Source organism: Bison bison, unplaced genomic scaffold, assembly GCF_000754665.1.
Source record: "Bison bison bison isolate TAMUID 2011002044 unplaced genomic scaffold, Bison_UMD1.0 scf7180017864145, whole genome shotgun sequence".
NCBI classification, from domain to species: domain Eukaryota; kingdom Metazoa; phylum Chordata; class Mammalia; order Artiodactyla; family Bovidae; genus Bison; species Bison bison.
Genome location: NW_011494717.1, coordinates 10,507,904 through 10,532,924, shown reverse-complemented (window position 1 = coordinate 10,532,924; position 25,021 = coordinate 10,507,904). Strand labels below are relative to the sequence as shown.

General features: G+C 36.3%; 1 protein-coding gene across 1 annotated transcript; it reads right to left on the bottom strand.

The window, feature by feature from the left end:
* Window positions 1–5,395: 5,395 nt before the first annotated feature.
* PPP1CB (protein phosphatase 1, catalytic subunit, beta isozyme) lies at window positions 5,396–24,427 on the bottom strand. The gene is made up of 7 exons (XM_010840669.1): window positions 24,027–24,427; window positions 21,970–22,200; window positions 19,897–20,001; window positions 18,425–18,496; window positions 13,658–13,809; window positions 10,922–11,056; window positions 5,396–8,800 (listed from the first exon to the last, which is right to left on the bottom strand). Exons 1-7 carry the CDS (start codon window positions 24,124–24,126, stop codon window positions 8,696–8,698), a joined length of 900 nt encoding a protein of 299 aa, XP_010838971.1. The 5' UTR covers window positions 24,127–24,427; the 3' UTR covers window positions 5,396–8,695.
* Window positions 24,428–25,021: the final 594 nt, after the last annotated feature.

The window sequence follows — 25,021 nt, the reverse complement described above, 5'->3', positions numbered from 1 at the left end:
GAGGGATTGGGGGCAAGAGGAGAAGGGGACGACAGAGGATGAGATGGCTGGATGGCATCACAGACTCGATGAACGTGAGTTTGAGTGAACTCCTGGAGTTGGTGATGGACAGGGAGGGCTGGCGTGCTGCAATTCATGGGGTCGCAGAGTCAGACACGACTGAGACTGAACTGAACTTGCTTCCCCTCCCGAAAAGGGCCTGGTAAAAAGGCGGGACCCTACCAGGCCTCTTCGTGCCTTCTAATACAACCCCTTTCCCCTGAGAACATTTCAAAGTCAGGCTTGGATTAGAGCCATTTATCTCCCCTCCAGCGAGACAGAGAGGCACCACTGGGCCGGGAATTCTGCCCCACACCAAACCTATACACTGGCAGGTACGCGAAAAATGGAGACATCAGTAGTGGGAGGACGAAGAATCAGAGAGGAACTTTGCAGCAGTAATTATAAATTGCTGCTACGTTAAATAATTACAGAAACAGAGGAAAAGGCAACTTAAACTGAAAAATGTGTGAATACTGTGGCTCACTGTGAGAAGGGGTAATGTTCTTCTATCCTGTTAAATCTATTGTTCTAACTTCTACAGGAACCTTTTTTCAGCTACCACCATTGTTGTTGTTATTCAGTCGAGAAGTCGTGTCTTGACTCATTGCAACCCCATGGACTGCAGCACGCCAGGCTTCCCTGTCCCTGTCTCCCAGAATTTGCCCAAGTTCATGTCCATTGAGTCGGGGATGCCATCCATCTCATCCTCTGTCACGCTCTTCTTCTTCAATCTCTCCCAGCATCAGGGTCTCTTCCAGTGAGTCGACTCTTTGAATCAGGTGGCCAAAGTACTGGAGTTTCAGCTTCAGCATCAGTCCTTCCAATGAACACCCAGGACTGATCTCTGCTTTTAAATATGCTGTCTAGGTTGGTCATAACTTTCCTTTCAAGGAGTAAGCATCTTTTAATTTCATGGCTGCAGCCACCATCTGCAGTGATTTTGGAGCCCCAAAAAATAAAGTCAGCCACTGCTTCTAATTTCATGTACACTTAAAAAGAAATTTGGCCTTGCCTATTTGTGGTATATGCAAGCTCAGTCCTGTCCAAGTTTTTGTGACCCCATGGACTGCAGCCCACCAGGCTCTTCTATCCATGGTATTCTCCATGCAAGAATACTGGAGTGGGTTGCTATTTGCTACTCCAGGGGATCTTCTGAACCCAGGGATCGAAACCGAATCTCCTGCAGGCAGATTCTTTACCACTGAGCAGCCTGGGAAGCCCCCTATTTATGGTACTTCCTAGCAAAACTGAGTACTTCCTCAGTCAGCAACTCTGAAGAACGATTTAGTTCCCTTCTTTCTTGGGCTCTCACCCTTTTAGAGGATGGCAAAAACCACCTACATGTAAGAGGATACAATCTGGGAATTCATTTTTCTTTTTAAGCATGTTGGACATTTTCTTGAATGAACCAAGAAACAAACTGTGAAAACCTTAAATACTGAGTCTCTTGAAAAAACACTGCTTGAAGCCTCATCCCGCTTTCTCCGGTGGTTCCCTTTTCCCCAAGATATCACGGTTTTCTGTGATTACTAGTTTCCAGCCTTGGGTACAGTATGTTTACTGAATACTGAATGTCTACTACAGGCATGCTGCTTTGCAGATACTATATTTTCTTTTTTACAGATTGAAGGTTTGTGACAACCCTAACAGACCTGTGCAAGTCTGTTAGCGTGGCTTTAACAGCAGCATTTTCTCACATTATGTCTCTGTCACATTTTGGTAGTTCTTGCAATACTTCAAACATTTTCATTATTATTATTATTGTTATGGTGACCCATGATCAGTGATCTTTGATGTTACTAATTATTTTGAGGTGCCACAAAGGGAGCCCATAAAAGCCCATCTATAAATGTTTTGATTGCTCCACTAACCAGCCATTCACTCATCTCACTCCCTTTCCTTGGGACTTTTCCCTGAGACACAACAAAATTGACATCAGGCCAGTTAAGGTTTTACAGCGGCTCCACAGTGTTTAAGTGAAAGGTAGAGGTGGATGTCTCCCATTTTAAATCAAACTCCAGGCATCTTTTACATAAATGGGATTGCATATAAATTTTAAAAATGAAATATTTGATATGTACAAAAATATTAGTAATATATATGCAAGCTAAGCATAAAATAAACAGTCAAGAAAACCACTACCCACCAAAAAAGCATGAAACCTAAGACTCAAGGAACAGAACATAATACTGTTGAGATTCTGTATACTCCTCCTCCCTTCCCTTACTTCCTAGAAAAGGTGACTTCTGTTTTTCCCACTCCATACGCCTCCTCCTCCCAGGGGCTCTGAAAGCCTAACCACTGGACTGCCAGGGAACTCCCCCATTCCATTTTTTTTAGATTTACCATATTCCCAAACATAAATCTTGTTTGAAAACATTCTCTTTATTCTCCATACTTTTAAGACTTAGACATGCTAATGCATGACAGTGAATCATTTTCATTCTGTACAGGATTGTTCTATAAATATACCATAATGAATCAATGCCTCTGTCAAGTCATTTGGGTTATTTTTTGCTATGACTGCTGAGTATTCCCATACACAGACCTGGTTATCTGTTGTGCTGTCTCTGTAAGGCCACTTAAGTTATTTATAGCTTGCACAGGCTCTGATTAGTTGGTTGACTGATCAGTGCACATGTATTAAAGTCAAATATTTTGAATACTACTTCTGTTTATGTATGTATGCCCCATGGGGGACACATGGAGTTTTCCTATAAATGCTTTAAAGTGAAACTGTTGGGCTTTTGGTGTATGCACATTTTCAACTAAGCAAGATTATCAATGCTAACTAAATTCATTTGCCAATGAGCTGTATGTACTAATTTTATGTAAGAGTTTCCACTTGTCAACATCTTACCAACATCAAGTTTTCAGACTTTGTGTGACAAAGATTAATCTTAAGGGCCAGCCACTGATACAAGCTGGGCAAAATTCACTTCCTGGAATTTTGTTCTATGACCAAGTATGGCTAATTGCTCTTTTATATGGTAGAGGTTAAAAACTCTTCAGAAGTATTAGCATTGAGCAGTAATCAAAAAGATAAAACCTCTCTCCAGTTTTATCCACTGTACTTCACTTTTCTGTTCAGTAATGAAAATATCTATTTTTATTTCTCCTCATTCTAGCTTCTACTTATGACATAATCCTTATTTGTTAAATTGAGGCAACAGACTGTCCACTTTCAAGTTTTGATTCCTGGTTTTAAGTGTTCAGTTTTAAGTGTTCATTTACTAGGTTGACTTTTGAAAGACAAAGTGTCACACAAAACTACATCACTTTCCTAAAAATGTTTGAAGTGGCTCACAACAAAGATGATTTTAAGGTCAATAAAATAAAACCTAAATAAAATGCAGCAAAGGGGAGCCAAGAAAGTAACCATAAGGATATTGGAAAGTTTGATACTGAATAAGAGACAATCTCCCCAATGTGCCTGTCAGCAACTAGCTGAGAAATGTTCCTTCAACCAACTGAACACTGACTTCTCATTATTTACCAACGTTTTACCAAATAAGGATTATAGTTCTGACAACAAACTATTTTTGCCATACAGACCCAAATCAATTTTCTCCTGAGACTATTCCAGCATTCTTGTAAGACAGAAAAGGCATTTAGATGAGGATAAAAACTGGAACTATTTTTGACTAATTTCTCCAAAAGATCAGTGTCAAAACAGAACCAGTAAGAGTAATTTTTGAAACTCAATTGTCATTCATTAAACCAACATCTGCATCCGTACTATGTGCCAGGCACTACACAAGGAGCTGTAAACACATCAGCGAACAAGAGACAAAAATCTCTGGTCCGTATGCGTTTACATTCTAGTCACATACAATGAGACTGATCTAGACCCAAAGGCTTCTAAGGACCAAAAAGAACTTTTTGTAGGAGTGCCCAACATACTAATGGATCTGTACAGCAGATAATTTGATTTTCAGTGGCATGACCAAACCCCAACTAAGATGGGCTACAAAACCTGAGGGCAATTATCCTGGAAGATGGGGATTTGTTTCTAAAACTTAAGGCATATACTGCGTAACAGATACATGTGCTAAGAATGGGGCCCTAGGCCTCACATTAAGTTTTTCTGAGGTATTGAGTACTTTCCTGAGTTCTACCAGAATATGATTAAGGTGACTCCACCCCTCACACCTGCCTTTTCAGGAATCCTTATTATATTGAAAGCTATAGAGACAGAGCTCATGTTTGCACAAGAATGGTAGGATAGGTGTCAGTTTGTTAATAACCTGTTGGTGAGTGAATGCATTTTCAAACGGTGCCGGTATCAGTTTGAGAATTACATATTGGAGGGTAGCCTGATATAAGGTTACCTTATATCAACACCACCCCAGTTTTGTTTCCTCTGCCCTTCCCCCTCCGAAGAAATATTTAAGATTATTATTTATTATTGTTACATATAACAAGTTATTCCAATTAAACTTGTTACATGTATTAAGGACTTCTCTGGACTACTTTATTGTTGCTCTATATTACGTCTTTGTGACTTTGTCAAAACTCCGTGTTTATATAAGACTATAAATTAGTATACTAAAAGACACTATTTTAATAACTAGTAATAATTAGTATAATAATATAATTTCAGATGTTTAGTTGTAGTCTTACTGCTCTCTCAGGAAGATTTTTTGGCCTGTACATCCACTGAATTACTCAGATTTAGAAAGCTGCAAAAATTAATGTATATCTTACTTGGTGAGCTCAGGCCAGGCTTAAAAGAAAACCTCTAGGGATAGATCTAGGTTCCCACCTTTTTGCACATAGTATCAAAGAAATGCTGAGTCTATGAGCTTCAGGCAGTTTATTCTCACTGTTTTACATATGTACAACACAGACCGCACAACACACTTATAACCTTCCACACTACTGATACCCCAAATAATGTGTTACAAGTAAGATTTTGTAACATTAGTTGGCAAAGATCCCTAAGAGAAAAAAAGCAAAGATTTATGGCTACTTAAGAATAAAGTAGAATAAAAAATAAATGTTTCCCTGGTGGCTCAGACAGTAAAGAATCCAACTGCAATGCAGGAGACGCAGGTTTGATCCTTGTGTAGGGAAGATCCCCTGGAGAAGGAAATGGCCACCCCACTCCAGTATTCTTGCCTGGAAAATCCCATGGACAGAAGAGCCTGGAGCACTAGTGTCCTTAGGGTCACAGAGAGCTAAACATGACTAAGCAACTAAACAACAATGTAAAAATAAGGTTTAATACAACACTGACCACCTGTAAAGAAAGTAACAATGAGAAATTAAAGAATGTTATGATTTAATAAGTCAACCAATGTAAGAAGAGGTGGTAGCTGAAGAAAGTAAGTTTTGACTTAAAAAAATTTTCTGATCAATGGATTTATTTAGAAATTCTGGCATTCAAATGTATAGGTAAAACTTGAACAAGAGATCAAAATTTCTACATTGCATCTAAATTTCACTTTTGTTGAAACATTATAAAGAGAATAAAGATAATAAAGCTTTAAAGTATGTACTTACATGGAATCAACTTACATCTTAACTACTGTTCACTTTGCAAGGTATGCTGTCACTTTACAGTCCTTTTAACCACTTTTTAGCTGTTTAAGGAAGTTATAAAACACTAAACTCTATTAGCAAAGAGGGACACAGTATTTCTAGGTCAGGCAACTGGTACAGTGAGGCTGTTAAGTATCTTTTCAGGCACAGTTTTTATTCATAGATGGATTTACAAGGAACAGAAGAGGTGGATTAAGTCACGGTAACAAGAGTAGAGTAAGCTTGCCTATTTTCCTTCTTATCTAAACACATTTTTAGAATGTGAAAAAAAAAAATTGGGGGTTTTTTTGGTTCAAAAGTTACAGTTGCCAAAGAGAAAAAGGAATGTATCTGAACTTATAAATGGAGATATATTTAAGTTCTTGGGCTCAATATATTAATAATATACATTTACATATTCTTAAGAGACATCTTAAGAGACATCTCATGATGCTCCTGATTTTCCCTCAGATGAATTTCTTTAAAAGGCCTATAACCTCTTATACTTCCAATTAGTCACTTTTTTTAAACTTTAAATTCTGCTTGCAGGTATTTTGACCCAACATTTTGAATAAACCAGTCTTGTTGATCATGATTAAAACTGGTCCCTAGGCAAAATTAAAATAGTGAATGCTAAAGCTTCAAATATTTGTAGTTGATTCTTTCCATTCAAGAATAGAAACTGACCAACATAATCCATGTGATCAGTCACATTATCACAGTTACCTAGTGTGTTCAGTGACTATGAATGTCATGACATTTAGAATAAAGATAAATTTGAACATAGAAAATTATTAAAATTCAGAGAGGAAAAATGACATAAATTAGTGACAGGGAAGAACAATAGAAATTAGTGACACTAGAATTTTAGATACTCTTCTCCTAAAAAACAAAGTTTTATTTATTTCAAGTAACAGTGTTACCAAGCAAATAATATTTGTAATGAACACAGTATATGAAAAGAAGCTGTTAAAAGTGGTTTGAAGACTGAATAATTTTAAAATGTGATAATTTCCATTCTTCAAATTCAATGACCAATATTAAATTGCTTAATTAGTGACTATTCAGTATTAACCTGACTAAATTATTATAAAAACTCAGTACAGAGGATTCAAATTAATGTGTTTGACTAAGATTAATAAAAGACTGCTCTGTTTCCTCCCAAAGGCTTATTTTCTAGACCCCCTTCACACTGTGACTACTAAGAGTACAGCTAAAATTCTATTAAAAATTGTTCAACTTACTCTTCAGTTGGAAAGATATTAAAATCACATTAGGTAAAAGCCTGTTTGACCTAATATATCATAAGCAGTATATGAACAATTTTTAAAAAGAACCAATTCATCATGAAAGATATTAAAAATCTATTTGAATAAAATGTTTACATGTTTTACTGTAAAGGAAAAACAAGGACTAAAATAACCAGTCAGGCTTCATATCAATTAGACAACTTTTACTAATGAGAAAACTACATTTAAAATGTGCTTTAAAACAAAATGGAATTAGAAAAGAAAAAGACATATGCATTTGATTGAACTTTGCACTGCGCTGAAAATCAAATCTCCTGCAGTAATACAATACGCCAATTCTTAAGATTTAAGTTAATAGAATTCTCAATTTACATTTTCAAAGACGATATTAAGGTCAAGAATTTCACATCTATGGTAGCACTTATAGGAGGGCATTTATAAATACGATGTCCATCCCTATGAAGCTTACAAATTTGACAATGCTCAATAATAGCTTTTAGAATCACATCCAAAAGTGTTGCACCCAAAGAATTACAAATCGGTGTCCTGTAAGTTCTCCTAAATTCTTTATGTTGACTCTTCTACTCCTGTCATTTGTTAATACTACCCTTAAAAAAAAGAGAACAGGAAAAGAAAGGCTGCAATAAACCCTTGATCATGTACAGAAATTATTGCTACTATAGTTCACTACAAAGCATGTCTATACAATATCATATGAATTTCGATCATGAAAAATCAGAATAAAAATCTTTAGTGACATAAGCCTTACAATCGTATACAACATTCACATGGCAATATTAGACAGTCAAGCACCCAATATCCATGGTTGACAAATGTCCCACTGACCAGCATTCATATAAATACATCCTTCGTACAGAGGGAGAAAAAATAGTGTCAGCTTTCCAAGGCTTGTCAAAAAAGGATTCTCATGTTCTGTGGATCTAAAAACAAAAAACAAGAACAAAAAAAACCCCAAAAAACAAAACCAACGCAGGTGAGGGTGTTACCAGAAAGTTAAGCATGCCAAAAAGGTGTTTCGTGCGAATTAAAACCTAAAGCCAAGGTACCACATAATCACATTACCAACTAGTTGGGTATACTAAATGAGCCTTATCTTAAAGTTAAATGAAATGCTACTGCACAATAGAGCATCAATGAGTTAAAATTAGAGTGCACAAACTCAAATCAGTGGCAATTTCTGTATGAAGCAAAATATTCACTATCAGCTGTAACAGTTGCCCAAACTGATTAAATCACTCGATTGGACAGTTTGCATATTTTAAAAAATATCTCTAAATTCCTTTTTACTGTAATGAGGCATAAATTTTCTTAGTAAGATCAAACAGGTACATAAGTAAATAAGCAATGGAAAATTAATAGTTGATGAATGTCTTCAAAAATCTTCCCACATTGCACTTTTTAAAATGTTTGGGGAAAAAATTTAAAGAATTTGCCATTATTTCAGCAAAAACAAACAAACAAAAACAAAACAAGTCCAAAATAATTAAACAACCAAGCAACACTAAAACCACATTACACAGATGGATCATCATGCTTTCATCTGGTTTAACTATCACATCTAGTTTAACTGGGATGCTTTTCAGCTTTAAAAACTGTGATACGTGAAGATGTAACTTTAATGGGTAATTCTGAATTTGGATTTAACTTTGTTGAATATTATAACAGAGTATACTTATTACAATACAGTGTAGCACATCTTTCTATTAGAAAAAAATTTAAGATCCTTTACCCGTCTCCTTAAGTTAAAGGTGTGACATCATAAAGGGTGTCAAATGGCTGGATGGTTTTACAGTGCACACTTAAAGATTATGAAGTATGTCCTTAACAAATCTGATGGTTTCTTTACAGAGTTCCTTTCTTCACCTTTTCTTCGGTGGATTAGCTGTTCGAGGTGGAGTGACAGGACGTCCTGAATTCAGTCCACCATATTGGTACTTAGCTTTCTTTTCAGATGGTTTCAAAATCTTAAAGTAAATAATTTAATAACAACGTTACCTTTTTCAAGTACAATAAGTTTAAAGAGATTACTATTACATAGTAGGCTTCTCAATAAATGACATCAATTGTAAAATTGTAGGAAAAAAATAGCAAAGTTCTACAATCATTTCTCACATTTAAAAAGTATCAAAAAATAAGTAAAAAGTACAAATGTCTGAATATCTGAATATTACTATTATTGGTCATTCCATTGACAATTTAGTGACAAAAGCTCAAGTACACAAAACCCATCAACTATTCAATCCTTAGATCTAAGTATAAAAATTTTCAAACTAGTATATATCTGTGATGAGGAAAAAACACTAAGGGTCAAAAGACCCAGGTTCTCATCATAATTCTCCTATTTCTTTAGAGGGTAATTAGTCACAAATTCTTCAATCTTCATTTATTATGTGTGTACAGACCTTTCACTTTAAAAAGCTATATATATATTACGTATCATAAAGTTCACCATTTAAAATGTAGAAAAGGCAACAACTTTTAACATATTTACAACTATGAAACCACTGGTATAATCTAACATTAGAACATGTTTGTCACTCCAGGAAGAAACCTTGTTCCCAAAAGCACTCACTCACTCACTATTTCCATTATTGACTGCCCTAACCCCCTTCAACTCTATAAGCAATCACTACTTTACTTTCCTCTATTGAACTGTCTTTTCTGGCTATTTTAAATAAATGAAACCAGACAATTTGTGCTATTGTGACTGGCTTCTTTCACTGAGATAATGATTTTGATGTAGCACGTATGAGTACTTTATTACTTTTAATTGCCAAACAATATGCCATTTTATGGATACTCCACATTTTGTTTATTCATGCTTTAGCTGATGAACATTTGGGTTGTTTCTACCTTTGGTTATTATAAATAATGTTCCTATTAACATGTATATATACATGTACTTAAGTACTGTTTTCAATTCTTTCAGGTATATACCTAGGAGTGGAAATACTGGGTCATACAGAAACTTTTTATGTTTAACTTTTTCAAGAACTGACAAACCATTTTCCATTCCCACTATCAATATGTAAGGTTCCAACTTCTCCACATCCCCAGCAACACTTTGGTTATAGCAAAAAAAAAAAAAAACACACAAACAAAAAAACAAACTATTTGTTGAAGGATATGGCCTGGTTATGGTTACTACATTTAAATTCTGAATGAGAAATCAAACATTTAGCATTCAATTGTTATTAGCTGATATAATGGAAACCTCTCTTACATTTTTTAAGAGAAAAACATTGTGTCAAGGACAAAAAGTTATTTTAGTCCATGAACAAGAATGATTAAGTAGTATGCTAAAGCTGGTCTCTCTTTTAAATGTAAATGTTTCTATATTCACAAATGGATACTTTAAGATTATTTGGAAGGTTTTTCTAGGTAAATATTCTACATTATTTTCATCAGAATTCATAAACTCTTTCTACTCAACGCCTGTCCCATCCATGCATCTTGCAAAAGAAAACACAATCTGAATTCACATTCTTTTAGTAGCGAAGCCACTATGTAAGGATTCATACAGGAATTTCCAATGTAAACACATGCCATCAAGAATGAATGACATGAATTAGGATTCCTAAAACTCTAATTACGAGATATATACCTCAAAGACTAGAGTATTTGTGAATGAAAATAGAAATCTACAGGGAGTCCAAGAGTGATAATTACTTCTGAATTAAACTGATTTCCTATACTTCCTCAAGGAAAGAAAATAAATCTGAAAGAAAATTCTTCTGACAATAGTTTTAAATTAGATTTCTAGATGTTAACTTATAGCTACCAAAGGGGAAAAAAGAGTAGGAAAGGGATAAATTAGGAGTTTGGGATACAAACCACTATATATAAATTAAATAAACAACAAGGTCTTACTATACAGCACAAGGAACTATATTCAATATACTGCAACAAATCACAATGGAAAAGAATATTAAAAAGAATAGGTATGTAACACTTTGCTGTACACCAGAAACTAATTCAATATTGTAAATCAACTATACTTCAATTAAAACAATTTTCCAGTTGTTAAAAATTTATATTTAAAAAGAGAACAAACGAGAATAAACAAAAGTATACATATAGCATACCTGAAATGAACACATCAAAGTTTCATCCACACTCATCATTCCACCAGCATTATCAAACTCGCCACAGTAATTTGGGGCTGAAAACAGGGTTACCAGTTGTCGCTTAGCAAAGAATTCATATCCATCTTCCACAACCTGGCAGAGAAAAAGTCAAAAGAAAAAACATTTATGTATCTTTTAAAATTTTCAACCATCAGGACTAATTAAGATAAATGTGACAAAGACCTGAAAAAATACAAACCCCTATTTTGTTTGGGAAGCCTGATTTTTATTCTTAAACTTACCTGAGAAAATATTAAAATTGGCTTTCCCTTTCTATAAAGGCAAGAATTTAGCTTAAATGAAATAAACTTATGATTACTGAAGTTCAAAAATACCATTTTCAAGTGTTCTACTACCATTCTCCTAGAACAGTGTCTAAAGGGAGTTGAGACACCAAATACTTCTTAGACAATGGCATTATGATCCAAATATAAAATCCTTAGTTCAATGAACAATAATCAGACAATGAAAGACAGATTATGTTATGAATTTTTTCTTCTTCTACTTTGTAATTTCCTATTAGTATTACAAACATTGAAAACTTTACTAAGCTGAGCTTAATTTACAGATGATGCTACTACAAATTAGCTGCCGATAGATTTTTATGTGTATAACTCTTTTCCTTAATGATTTAAAATGATTTCTAGAATCTGTTGTCAATTCCTCAGTGAATTAAACAATTTATGTTTCTCAGATCTACAACTCTGAGAGGTAGGCAATGACATGTAAACATTTTCTATTTATTTACAGAAAAGGTAAAAATACATTTTGAAGTCTTTTATGTATTCTATGATTAAGCAAAATTATCCTACAATACTTGGAGAAAGCACTTCCACAACCATCCACATTTTTATATAATTCCTACCTAGATATCAGGCACATGTTCCTGTTGTTATTACTTCATGGTGAAATTTAGGTAATAAACTTTTCTGTTAAAACCTTGGCCACATTATCAACTCCAGTTCACCATACTGCCTGGCATTCAGTACATCCTTTTACAAGTTCTTAGTTTGCTTGTTCATATGTTTATTTATTCACATATTTACCAAAAGAACAGGGTTGTTTTTTTTTTTAAAGGAAACTTTGTGTTATTTCCCATCATAAGACTCTTAATTTTAGAGATAACAGGCTTGAAAATAAGCAGAACAGGATTTGGAGGTGTCTAGAAAATGACCATGGCATCCATCACGGCATGGGACATAGGAGGGGAAAAAGTGGAAGTAGCGACAGATTTTATTTTCTCCAAAATTACTGCAGCCATGAAGTTAAAACACACTTGCTCCTTGGAAGGAAAGTGATGACAAACCTAGATAGAATATCAGAAAGCAGAGAAGGTGGCTGCTGCTGCTGCTAAGTCGCTTCAGTGGTGTCCGACTCTGTGGGACCCCATAGATAGCAGCCCACCAGGCTCCTCCGTCCCTGGGATTCTCCAGGCAAGAATACTGGAGTGGGTTGCCATTTCCTTCTCCAGAGAAGGCTGAGCACTGCAGAACTGATGCTTTGGAATTGTGGTACTACAGAAGACTCTCGAGAGTCCTGGAAGATCAAACCAGTCAATCCTAAAGGAATCAACCCTGAATATTCCTTGGAAGCTCCTTTATTGGAGCTTCAGCCAGCATCCAATATTTTGGGCACTGATGCAAGGAGTTGACTCATTGGAAAAGACTTATGCTGGGAAGATTGAAGGCAAAAGAAGAGAGAAGCAAAGAATGAGATGGTTAGACAGCATCACCAACTCAATGGACATAAATCTGAGCAAACTCTGGGAGACAGTGGAGGACAGACGAGCCTGGTGTGCTGGAGTCCACTGGATCAAAGAGTTGGACACAACTCAGCGACCGAACAACACAACAAGAAATCTTATATAAACACAATGCTCACTGATTAAAAGATAACTTTGCCAAAAGCAAAGAATTTGGGGATATGACTTCATTCAACTGAACCAGAAAATTTTAACAGAAAAAAAGGGCATGTGATATACAACATGTACAGAAAATGAGAAGCCTGTCATCTGTGTTATCACATAGGATCGCATAAAGAGGTAGAAGCAGTCAAGGTTTATGGGGCACAAAGCTGCAGAAAAAAACTATGTAAGTATATATAGCATATAAATAACAATAAATTTTACCTTAATAAACAAGGAATCTTTAAATATTTACAAATTTAAAATACGTAAGAGCAGCTAAAAAGGATTTTTAAAAAATGCTTTTCAGTGTATTTTGAATCAGTTATGTTCTAGAGAGCATGAGGACTGGATATTTACTTACCACCCTGATTCAATAATTACCAAGACTTTTCTACATTTATTTCATCTATCTCCCTGCTCCTTTTTCTGATGTATTTTAAAACAAAACATCTTACCACTACATACTTGAGCATGCATTTCTGAAAAATATGGACATCGTTCTTACATAACAATACAATTCATCGCAGCTAAAACAATTAACAATGACTCCTTGGTATCTAACACACAGTCTATAATCAAATCTTCCCAATGATCTTAAAAGTATCTTTTTAGAGTATGGTTTGTTCTTATCAAAATCCATACAATGCATTTGATGATTTACCTCTTCTGTTTTCCTTGTAATAATTAGTTTCCTTAGATCTCGATTTTCTCAAAATAAAAAAAAAAATGGCATAGACCTGGATGAAGTTAATAAATACCAAAACATCCAAAGGTTTTGTATTTCATACCTGATGAGCTCGACAAATCAAGTCTAAATCATGACGATTCAGAAATTTACTGACTACATCAGCTCCAAAAGTGAAGGAAACACCACGATCATTTTCTCCCCACCCTTGCACATCCTTATCTGGGTCAGACCACAGCAAATCACAGAGCAAACCTTTAAAGGATAAAAACACAGCAATGAAAAGACAGAATTTATAAAATAAAGTATATCTAAATCACATTTCTTCTCCTGTCCTCCTACCTTTTAATAAATACTGCCAATCATTGCCCCCTAGTATCCCGGCCTATAAAACTCAGCCATTTTTTGTTAAAGTAACCACACATATACAATGTTGCCTGGCTTAAGGTAGTACTCCCCAGCCCTTTAAACAGGTAAGAAATATATGCACAGAATGCTCTAAACATGATATTGGAAAAGGCTCTTCATCTTTGTCTATAGTTTCTCTGTATGGATACCAACTGATTCAGCAGCATTTCCTGAATAATTTCATCCTTTCCTTACAGAGCTACCAATCCTGCTTCTGGTGCTATAATCTATTCCATTAATCTATTTTATCACTGAGACATCAACACACCAGAGCTTTTAAATAAATCTTTCCATTTAGTAGATCTATCCCCACTCATTAATTTTCTTCAGGACTGTCTTGGTTACTTTTAATCCTTTGTTCGTCTATATATAAACCTCTGAATCAGTTTGTCTAATTCTGTGAATCCAACTGAGATTTCATTGTAACTATTTCTGATCTATAGATCAATTTGAGGGAAGAAAATATTTTCTACAAAAGCCTGGAAGATTTAAATAAAGTATGGAGAAACAAAATCAGATCAAATCCTTAACTTTATAGTTTTCAGGCTTAAAAAAAAAAATAGAGCTGAAAATATTTAAATATTGGTGACAGAGGATGAGACGGTTGGATGGCATCACTGACTCAATGGACACCGAGTATGAGCAAACTCCTGGACTGTGAAGTCAAGTGGGCCTTAGGAAGCATCACTATGAACAAAGCTAGTGGAGGTGATGGAATTTAGGTTGAGCACTTTCAAATCCTAAAAGATGATGCTGTCAAAATGCTGCACTCAATATGCCAGCAAATTTGGAAAACTCAGCAGTGGCCACAGGACTGGAAAAGGTCAGTTTTCATTCCAATCCCAAAGAAAGTCAATGCCAAAGAATGCCCAAACTACCGCACAATTGCACTCATCTATCACACTAGCACAGCAATGCTCAAAATTCTCCAAGCCAGGCTTCAATAGTACATGAATCTTGAACTTGCCGATGTTCAAGCTGAATTTAGAAAAGGCAGAGGAACAAGAGATCAAATTGCCAACATCCATTGGATCACTGAAAAAGCAAGAGAGTTCCAGAAAAATATTTACTTCTGCTTTATTGACTATGCCTAAGTCTTTGACTGTGTGGATCACAACAAACTCTGGAAAATTCTTAAAGACAGGGTAATACCAGACCACCTGACCTGCCTCTTGAGAAATCTGTATGCAGGTCAGGAAGCAACAGTTAGAACTCAACATGGAACAGGACTGGTTCCAGATAGGGATAGGAGTACGTCAAGGGTGTATATTGTCACCCTGATCATTTAACTGCATGAGAAACGCTGGGCTGGATGAGGATGAACACAAGCTGGAATCAAGATTGCCGGGAGAAATATCAATAACCTCAGGTATGCAGATGATACCACCTTTATGGCAGAAAGTGAAGAACTAAAGAGCCTCTTGATGAAAGTGAAAGAGGAGAGTGAAAAAGTTGGCTTAAAGCTCAACATTCAGAAAACTAAGATCATGGCATCTGGTCCCATCACTTCATGGCAAATAGATGCGGAAACAATGGAAACAGTGATAGACTATATTTTTTTAGGGCTCCAAAATCACTGCAGATGGTGACTGCAGCCATGCAATTAAAAGATGCTTCCTCCTTGGAGGAAAAGCTATGACCAACCTAGACAGCATATTAAAAAGCACAGACATTACTTTGCCAACAAAGGTCTGTCTAGTCAAAGCTATGGTTTTACCAGTAGTCATGTATGGATGTCAGAGTTGGGACTATAAGAAAGCTGAGTGTCAAAGAATTGATGCTTCTGAATTACTGTGTTGGAGAAGACTTGTGAGAGTCCCTTGGACTGCAAGGAAATCCAACCAGTCCATCCTAAAGGAGATCAGTCCTGAATATTCATTGGAAGGATTGATGCTGAAGCTGAAACTCCAATACTTTGGCCACCTGATGCAAAGAACTGACTCATTTCAAAAGACCCTGATGCTGGGAAAAACTGGAAGGTGGGAGGAAAAGGGCATGACAGAAGATGAAATGGTTGGATGGCATCACTGAGTCAATGGACATGAGTCTGAGTAAACTCCAGGAGTTGGTGATGGACAGGGAGACCTGGCGTGCTGCAGTCCATGGAGTCACAGAGTCAGACACAACTGAGCAATTGAAGTGAAACTCCAGGAGATAGTGAAGAACAGGGAAGCCTGGCATGCTGCAGTTCATTACGTCGAAAAAAAAGAGTCGGATGTGACTTAGCGACAACAACATCTCCATCATCCACTGAGACCATCTTGGGAATGTAAATTAAGAAGACCAATAAATCTACTCTGAGAAATCAAACATCTAATACGCAGGCAGAGAAGGAATGAGCAATAAGTATTGGAAAGGTATTGTCAAAACAAAAGAAGAGAGAATAGCAGCTCTCCTTAAAGGGTAAGAATTAACCTGCTACTGCTACTGCTAAGTCGCTTCAGTCGTGTCCAACTCTGTGCGACCCCATAGATGGAAGCCCATCAGGCTCCCCTGTCCCTGGGATTCTCCAGGCAAAGAACACTGGAGTGGGTTGCCATTTCCTTCTCCAATGCATGAAAGTAAAAAGTGAAAGTGAAGTCGCTCAGTCGTGTCCGACTCTTAGCGACCCCATGGACTACAGCCTACCAGGTTCCTCCATTCATGGGATTTTCCAGGCAAGAGTACTGGAGTGGGGTGCCATTGCCCTTTCTCCGAAGTACGAAATGGTTAAGCTTCAAGTACAATGAATAAATGCTAAGGGAAGACTGTTTTAGAATGAGTTGGGGTCAAAGATTTTTTTTTGATAACCCATATACTAATATAGCTTATAACAAAAGGAGCGCTTCATTTTGAGTCACAATATAGCTTATCTCGGAGAAGACAATGGCACCCCACTCCAGTACTCTTGCCTGGAAAATCCCATGGACAGAGAAGCCTGGTAGGCTGTAGTCCATGGGGACGCTAAAAGTCGGACACGACTGAGCGACTTCACTTTCACTTTTCACTTTCCTGCATTGGAGAAGGAAATGGCAACCCACTCCAGTGTTCTTGCCTGGAGAATCCCAGGGACGGGGGAGCCTGGTGGGCTGGCGTCTATGGGATCACACAGAGTTGGACACGACTGAAGTGACTTAGCAGTAGCATAGCTTATCTTGGTAGGCGAAGTACCTAAAACATATTGTAGAAATGGTGGCAATGTACACTTAATTTCTATCATCATTTCCTAAGCTCCTGTCATAAGAAATCCACCAGTATAACAAATCCACTATGATGGTCTCAATTTACAAGCTCTTTCTGGTTGCTAAAGAATCAGAAGCTGATTCTTTAAATACACACACACACACACACACACACAGCTCTATAATGCTCATAGTTTCCAGTCTGTTTCCACAAAAGCAGCAGTGAGGAGGTTAAGATACTATTCTATGGTTTTTATATGACAAAATAACTAAAATGTAGTTGGCTTTCGGGACTATCTGGAAAATGCAACCGCCTGGATGCATACAAAATAAAATAATCGTAGCAACAACAATGTGGCGTTCTTCAACCTTAATGGAATCAAGATAAGAATCCAACAGTCAAGGTTTAATGTTTATAATCCATGCCCTAATGAATAAGTATTATAATCATTAGGCTATTGTTTCTAGAAAATAAATTTCTAAATATGACGGACAATATGAAAGCTCAAAATGGCCATTTCATGGCATCTCAAAAATTCCCATTAAAATATGATGGAAAGAGAAACTTAACATGCCATCTTTGAAACTGATTTATGCCTGAACTATACCATCAACAGGAACTCTCAAGATGTAATCACCTAAAATTTGTATTGTACCTTATTTTAAATAAATATTATTACTTAAGTACTAGCTTCTATTAGGTTTAGTCAAATATATTCTAAATTACAGTCAAAATCTGGCAAAATGCATTTTTAAAAAAATAATCCACACAAAAACAGTGGTACTCTGTTAGGAGACAATGTACTGCAATATGTCAGTGGCTTACTGATAAAAGAGCATCTATACAACTGTTTATATGGTTGATGTTTAGTATGAGTAGCATTCTGAGTGATATCATTATGCTCTCAGTATGCTTTAGTACACTGAGCAAAAACTGGCAAGATTTTAGGCAAAAAATAAGTTTGATAGAACCATATTACAGTTATAATAAAATCTAAAACTTCTGTACTATGGGGAATTAGTGGAGAGTGAAATATTTTGTATTATTCCAAGTAATCTGTAGTTAGCTTATTGACTACTAAAACAAAGCTCTATTTATTACACAATACAGTCCTACCTTCATTAAATATAATAAAGTTCATATATGTCAACATTTTACATTAAAAATTGATTAAGGGACTTCCCAGGTGCTCCCAATGTAGGGAGCACAGGTTTGATCCCTGGTTGGTGAACTAAGATTTTGCATGCTGCATGGTATGACCACACACACACCAAAGGTTAAACTTCTCTATATACTTAACCTGTATCAGGGACATCAGTGGGTCTCATAATTCTCCGTATCTGCTCCATAGATTGCAGGTCTGGTGACAGTCCTATGAATGAAAACAGGACTCACAGTACTGACATCTAAAAAATTTTCACTCCAAATAAAAAGCATTTAATCAAAGTAGATTCCCTATGTGAAATTAAAGATACTTTCAAGCATTCCTTTCAATGTTCATTGGGTTATTAAATAGAATCCCACCTTGACATAAAAGAACATTATGATTAGGTCTTCCCTATTCTTCCCTATCAGAGAAATAAAAGTCCTTTTCATTTCAAAAGATTTTTCAAAGGAAAAATCCTACCACTTTTCTTTCTTTCCAACCACTCCTTGCTCTTCATAGGAAGGCACCTCAATTCTAGTCCTTCCTACTAAGAAGTCTGGCCACTTCTTACCACTTAATCCTAAACATTTCCTAAATGTCTAGTGTTTCCTATACAATGTTTCAACTAACATAGTAAATTATGTTCTAAGAATAAACATCTTATTACCTCAGGCTAAGACACATGCATCTATCTTTTAGCATTTTTCTACCTTAATTCTTCCTGCACACTGATGAAAAACTATTTTCATTAAATTATCTCCCTGTACAAAATGGTTATTAAACCATTCAACAAACTCCTTTGCCCAGTACTCACATCTCCAAAATCTGATCCCATTGTTCTCCAAAATGTATTTGACATCTTAGTTGGGCCAGCCCTCACATAGTCCTTCAACTAGAAAGACTCTCACGTCCTTTTCATCTCCAAAACCCAAGCTTCCGTAAATGTTTGCCCAACAATTCTCTCCTTTCCTGATTTTTCATTATAATTACTGTCAACAAGTACTCTGACAAATTCCTTTCATTACTGAATTATCTGTTTTGAAAATGTTTTATCAACAGGTTTTAAAATGCTTCAAGATAGCCAGATCATACACTACCTATATTTTTTCATGGTATCCAGCCAACTGCTAGACACATATTAGTTTTTCAAATAAACTGTCATATATTTATCATTCTATTATTACTTTTAGGACTAATGCAGACATAGTACATAAAGCCTAGAACTCTTGGCATGTGAGAATATTAAACTCAATTATATGTGAATTCTGATGAAAGGCATTTAATAGAGACAAGAAAATAGTCATGATCCTTGCATTTTCACTGATAGTTTTCTGTCAAAACTGAGGCAAAGGAAAGACATTTTTTTCAAGCAAAACTCTGGTCATCCTCCTCATATATGAAACTCTTTAAAGACAAGTACTAAATCTGCATTTTCATTATGTATAAACCACCACAAATTTCTAGTTATTAAAAGGTATTGTTGGCTATGTTTAAAACAGTTTTAATCACTTGAGTTTTCAAACAAGCACTGCTTTGTTTTCCCACAGCACCTCAATAAACATAGGCCCTTTCTAAATAAGGGAAGAAAAAAAAGAAAAGCCCATAAAGCAGATTTACTAGTCTACCTCCATGACAACAGAAGATCTTCTCATCCACAATGGCAGCTATAGGCAGACAGTTGAAACAATCAGTGAAGGTCTTCCACAACTTAATATTAAATCTTCGTTTGCCTAAAAAAAGGACAAACAAACAGAACAAATCTAAAACTGTTCTCATTAGTTATTCTAATAGCCACAGACTTATACATGATTCCAATTTTCTTTATGTTTCACCTAGCACTTGTTTTTTTCTATAATGAATGTCACTTGGTAATACATACAATAAACATTCAGCACCTTCAGTAAAATTACAAAGACTAAAAAGATTTTGCCAGGTGTTTTATGAAACAAATAAAACATTTTTGCCTTTTAAGATCACTATAATATAGCAACTCTAAACAAGCTAACAGATTATTAATTTTTTCCGTTCAACATGTTAAATACCTAGCCAAATAAGTAAGCAGAAGTGAAAAGAGTGCCTCTGGAGAGGTATGCATTGGTACAACTCTAATGCATTGGTAACATGGTATAAACTTGTTGCCAAGAAAGGAGAATTTCCAGGTGCTTAACTTTTGAGTAAATTTCTACTTGGCACCACAGCAAGGATAAATAGAGACACAAAGGCTATAATTTTCCTGTAATCTAACATCAAGAACTACAATGAAGACAGTCTTAAATGCATGTTTACCTTTTTGGAGTTACTGAGTTTTCTGAATTTGGTAGTAAGTTGCAACTAACCAAGAGGAGGAATAATAGACACAAAGCACTCATTTCCTCTGCTTTTTATGCCATAACCTTTCTCTCAATGAACAAGCATAACTGAAAGTGTTTACAAGCTGCTCTCACATACATTTCATTTGATTTCTTCTCTATCCTTAAGAGTATTCAAGTCCATATTTTATCCTTTAATAATACACCTCTATTTCTGATATAGCTTCAGAAAAGTGGTTATAGCTTGGTGTACTACAATCCACTTCCTGTCTACTGGTCTGATTTAAACAACTGAAACCATACACTACACCTTAGAAATAAAAATGCAATATAAAATCATTCCAACTAGAATCTAAACTCTGTAAGAATAGAGATCATCTATCTCTCTTGAGCACTGCTGCATTCCTAGTATTTAGAATAGTGCCTGGCATATAATACATCCTCAAAAGTTTGTCAAATAAATGATTACATGAAACAAAGAGAGAGGGGTTCTAATAGCTCTACTGTAATTAAGCATGGAGAAAAGCAAAAATAGATTCTAATGGAGAATTCAGCACTGAAAAATAAAATTCCATTTGAAAATCATTGTTAACTGGTTCTAACTTTTCATTAATCAAACATATGTTCATCCACTCTCTTGTTAAGTTAGTTGCTCAGTCGCGTCAACTCTTTGCGACCCCATGGACTGTAGCCCACTAGGCTCCTCTATCCATGGAACTCTCCAGGCAAGAATACTTGAGTGGGATGCCATTCCCTTCTCCAGGGGATCTTCCCAACCTAGGGAAGCCCATTCACTTCCATAACCTAACAAAAAGCAAAAAGACCAAAGTGATATGTAACGGGGTCATCTGTAACACTCGGAAATACCACCACACAACAGCAAACCAGTGACTTCTACTGATGAAAAAGAGTACAACAAAATAAGGACCAGAGTACGCAACATCCTTATTGGTACAGATTAAAATTCTAATAAACTTCAAATTTTAAATAATTTCATAGAACTTCTCAATTTTTTTTGTGACACAGGCTCAATAAGAGTTTTTATCATATCACAAGAAAACTAAAACCTTAATGGAGATTAGAAACAGGCTACTTACTATCTATAGTGACCTCTGCTCCACTTGGATATTTTTACTACATAAACTAATTATAAGAGGGCCTTTCAGCTGAGTAAGCTGCAGCCAACCTGAAACAACATGACCGAAGAGGTCCTAAGCAACCTATTTAACTAATAACATGTTTCCCAGTTTCAGGTTCCTCTTCCATGAAAGGCTCTCTTCTTGGGCTTCTGCTTGATCATATTTTTTAAAACTCTTGAAAGAATTCTTCTGAAATGGAAAACTATTAGAGAATTTCCAATTAAAAAGAAATGCTTTTATTTTTACTTACATTCATCATAGAATCCATAAATGCGATTGATGCTAGCACACTCATGGTTTCCTCTTAAGAGAAAGAAGTTTTCTGGGTATTTGATTTTATAAGCCAATAGCAAGCAGATTGTTTCCAAAGACTGCTTTCCTCTGTCCACATAATCTCCTAAGAAAAGATAGTTGGCTTCTGGGGGGAAACCCCCATATTCAAATAATCGCAGTAAATCTGTATACTGTCCATGAATATCTCCTAAAAATAGAAAAAGCCAGTTTGAGAAAGTTTATGGTTACTGTGGTAAAGCAGCTTCTATGAAATGATTCTCACTGTTTATACCCTTATGTAATCCTCTCTCCTGAATGTGGGCTGTAACTAGTGACTTACTTCTAACGAAAAAGATACAGCAAAAGTGAGATGGGCTGTCACTTCGGAGACTGGGTTACAAAAGATTGTAGCTTCCCATCTTGCTTGCACTTTCTCTTGCCATCTCTCATGCTCGATGATTAAGCTGCCTTATGGAGAAGCAAACCTAATAAAGAACTAAAGGAGGCCATGGGCCAACAGCTCCTTAGGAACTGAGGTCTTCAGTCCACTGGCCCATAAGGAACTGAATCCTTTCACAATTGAGCTTTGAGATGATTACAGGCTCAAATGGCATCTTGACTGTAGTCTTGTGAGAGACTCAAAACCAGAGGATCCAACTAAGCTCTGCCTGAATTTTTACCCCACAGACACTGTGACATGATAAATTAATGTTGTTAAATAACAAAGTTTGGGGGCAATTTGTTATATACTAATACAGTTACATTCATTATCTGGTAATTTAACTTAGGTTCACTTTTTTTATGCCTAGTAGTGAGCAAACAGCAAAAACTAAATATTTAGTATAAATAACTTCTATTACTTTCAAATTATTTCTGTACGAAAGCATGTAAAGACTATCTTGTTGAGACTATTGAGTCACTTAAATTTTAAGATGACTTTTAATTTGCTTCATTTAATTCATAGAAGGGATTGATTATTTCCACACAATTTCAACTATCTCTTCAAAAGCTGATGGTTAAGTTCATTAAAGCTATGTGATAAACACTGCTGCTGCTGCCGTCGCTTCAGTCGTGTCTGTCTCTGTGCGACCCCAGAGATGACAGCCCACCAGGCTTCCCCGTCCCTGGGATTCTCCAGGCAAGAACACTGGAGTGTGTTGCCATTTCCTTCTCCAATGCAGGAAAGTGGAAAGTGAAGTCGCTCAGTTGTTTCCGACTCTTAGCGACCCCATGGACTACAGCCTACCAGGCTCCTCTGTCCATGGATTTTCCAGGCAAGAGTACTGGAGTGGGGTGCCATTGCCTTCTCCGACTAAAAGAAAAACTGCATTATCAAACCAAAAGTCAGTACATTATACATACCACATCCTACTGTATATAAACTATAGAAAAATGCTTTTCTGTGCCAACAGTTTTTCCAACTGCAACAATGTTAACTTAAGGTTTAAGTTTTTGCCTCTGACCAAAAGCCACTGTAAGATTTGAAAGATCAAATACAAATTGTATAGTTATATAATCTTCAAAATAAAACAATCAAAATTAAGTTAGAAGACCATGGATACGGCCATATCGACCCCCAAAATTCTATATCTGTGTACTCGAATCCATATCCTTGATAACAATAGATAACAATTTTTGACATTTTTTCCCCCAATTTCATCAGAGTCCCAGATTTGTTTTTAAGTTGCATCTCACTGATTACAAGTGAGTCTGAGAATCTTATATTTACTAGTCATTTGAATCTCTTCTACAATCTGCTCCCACTCAATTTTTTTTAAATTGTATTGTCTTTTTCTTATTTCTAAGAACTCTTTGTAACAGTGTGACCAGCAATCTTTTAATCTGCTGTATATATAGCAAACATTTTCTTCTCATCTCTAACTTGTCATTTTCTCAAAGTCTCAAATTCTACAATTGTATGTAATAAAACCTAGCAAACCTTTTTTTCACAAAACTTTTTAGATGTTTTCTCTAACTCATCTTCAGTGTAGTGAATTCAAAAGAGATTGTTGCCAACTTTACCCATTTACATACCACAGATTTTCAGTGGTGCTTCCAATTCCAAAAGAATAGGCTGGCTGAGAAAGATCTCCCGAGACTTGATACATAAGCCCCGAACTTCTGCTTCAGTCATCTGTACAATCTTTCCTGGACGACATCCTCGTACTGGTAAACAGTAAATAAAATGGTCAGTTTTCTAAAATTTATCCATAAAATATTAATTCTAAAAAAAGGAGTCATGCCTATATTCTGAGTATCAGAAGATTCACACAGGCAGCAAACTATCAGATACCCTGTTGTGTTCCATGGCTAACAGTAGGTTATTCTATGATCTTTGGCTTATCTCTATCTTCACTGTTGGTGGTTTCCAATGCTCCTTAAGGCTGCTGCTGCTGCTAAGTCGCTTCAGTCGTGTCCAACTCTGTGCGACCCCATAGACGGCAACCCACCAGGCTCCACCGTCCCTGGGATTCTCCAGGCAAGAACACTGGAGTGGGTTGCCATTTCCTTCTCCAGTGCAGGAAAGTGAAAAGTGAAAGTGAAGTCACTTAGTCATGTCCGACTCTTCTCGACCCCATGGACTGCAGCCCACCAGGCTCCTCCGTCCATGGGATTTTCCAAACAGAAGTACTGGAGTGGGTTGCCATAAGGCTGCTACCATGGAAATGTGGTCTTTTTTGTTTTCCAGTGGTCAATTTGAGGCCTTGCAGTTCAAGTGACTAAAACTCATTAATTAATACGGTTCCCAATAACTTCTGGGATGGAGTGGGGAGGAACGGTCCATGGAGAATTCCCTTATTTGCCCTATTGAAAATGAAGTGAAAGTCACTCAGTCATCCATGGAATTCTCCAGGCCAGAATTCTGGAGTGGGTAGCCTTTCCCTTCTCCAAGGGAACTTCCCAACCCAGGGATCAAACCCAGATCTCCCACATTGCAGGTGGATTCTTTACCAGCTGAGCCACAAGGGAAGCCCTTGCCCTACTGAACTGAACTTCTAATCATTTCCTCTCATTATTACCTTCCCTAC

Coding starts and splice junctions, on each gene's coding strand:
- PPP1CB (XM_010840669.1), bottom strand. CDS start 24,126: ATGACTGAAGCAGAAGTTCGGGGCTTATGTATCAAGTCTCGGGAGATC. Junction 13,810..18,424: donor CACTGATGTCCCTGATACAG/GTTAAGTATATA, acceptor TATCCTTTAAAG/GTTTGCTCTGTGATTTGCTG. Junction 8,801..10,921: donor CTTTGATGTGTTCATTTCAG/GTATGCTATATG, acceptor ATTTACTTTAAG/ATTTTGAAACCATCTGAAAA.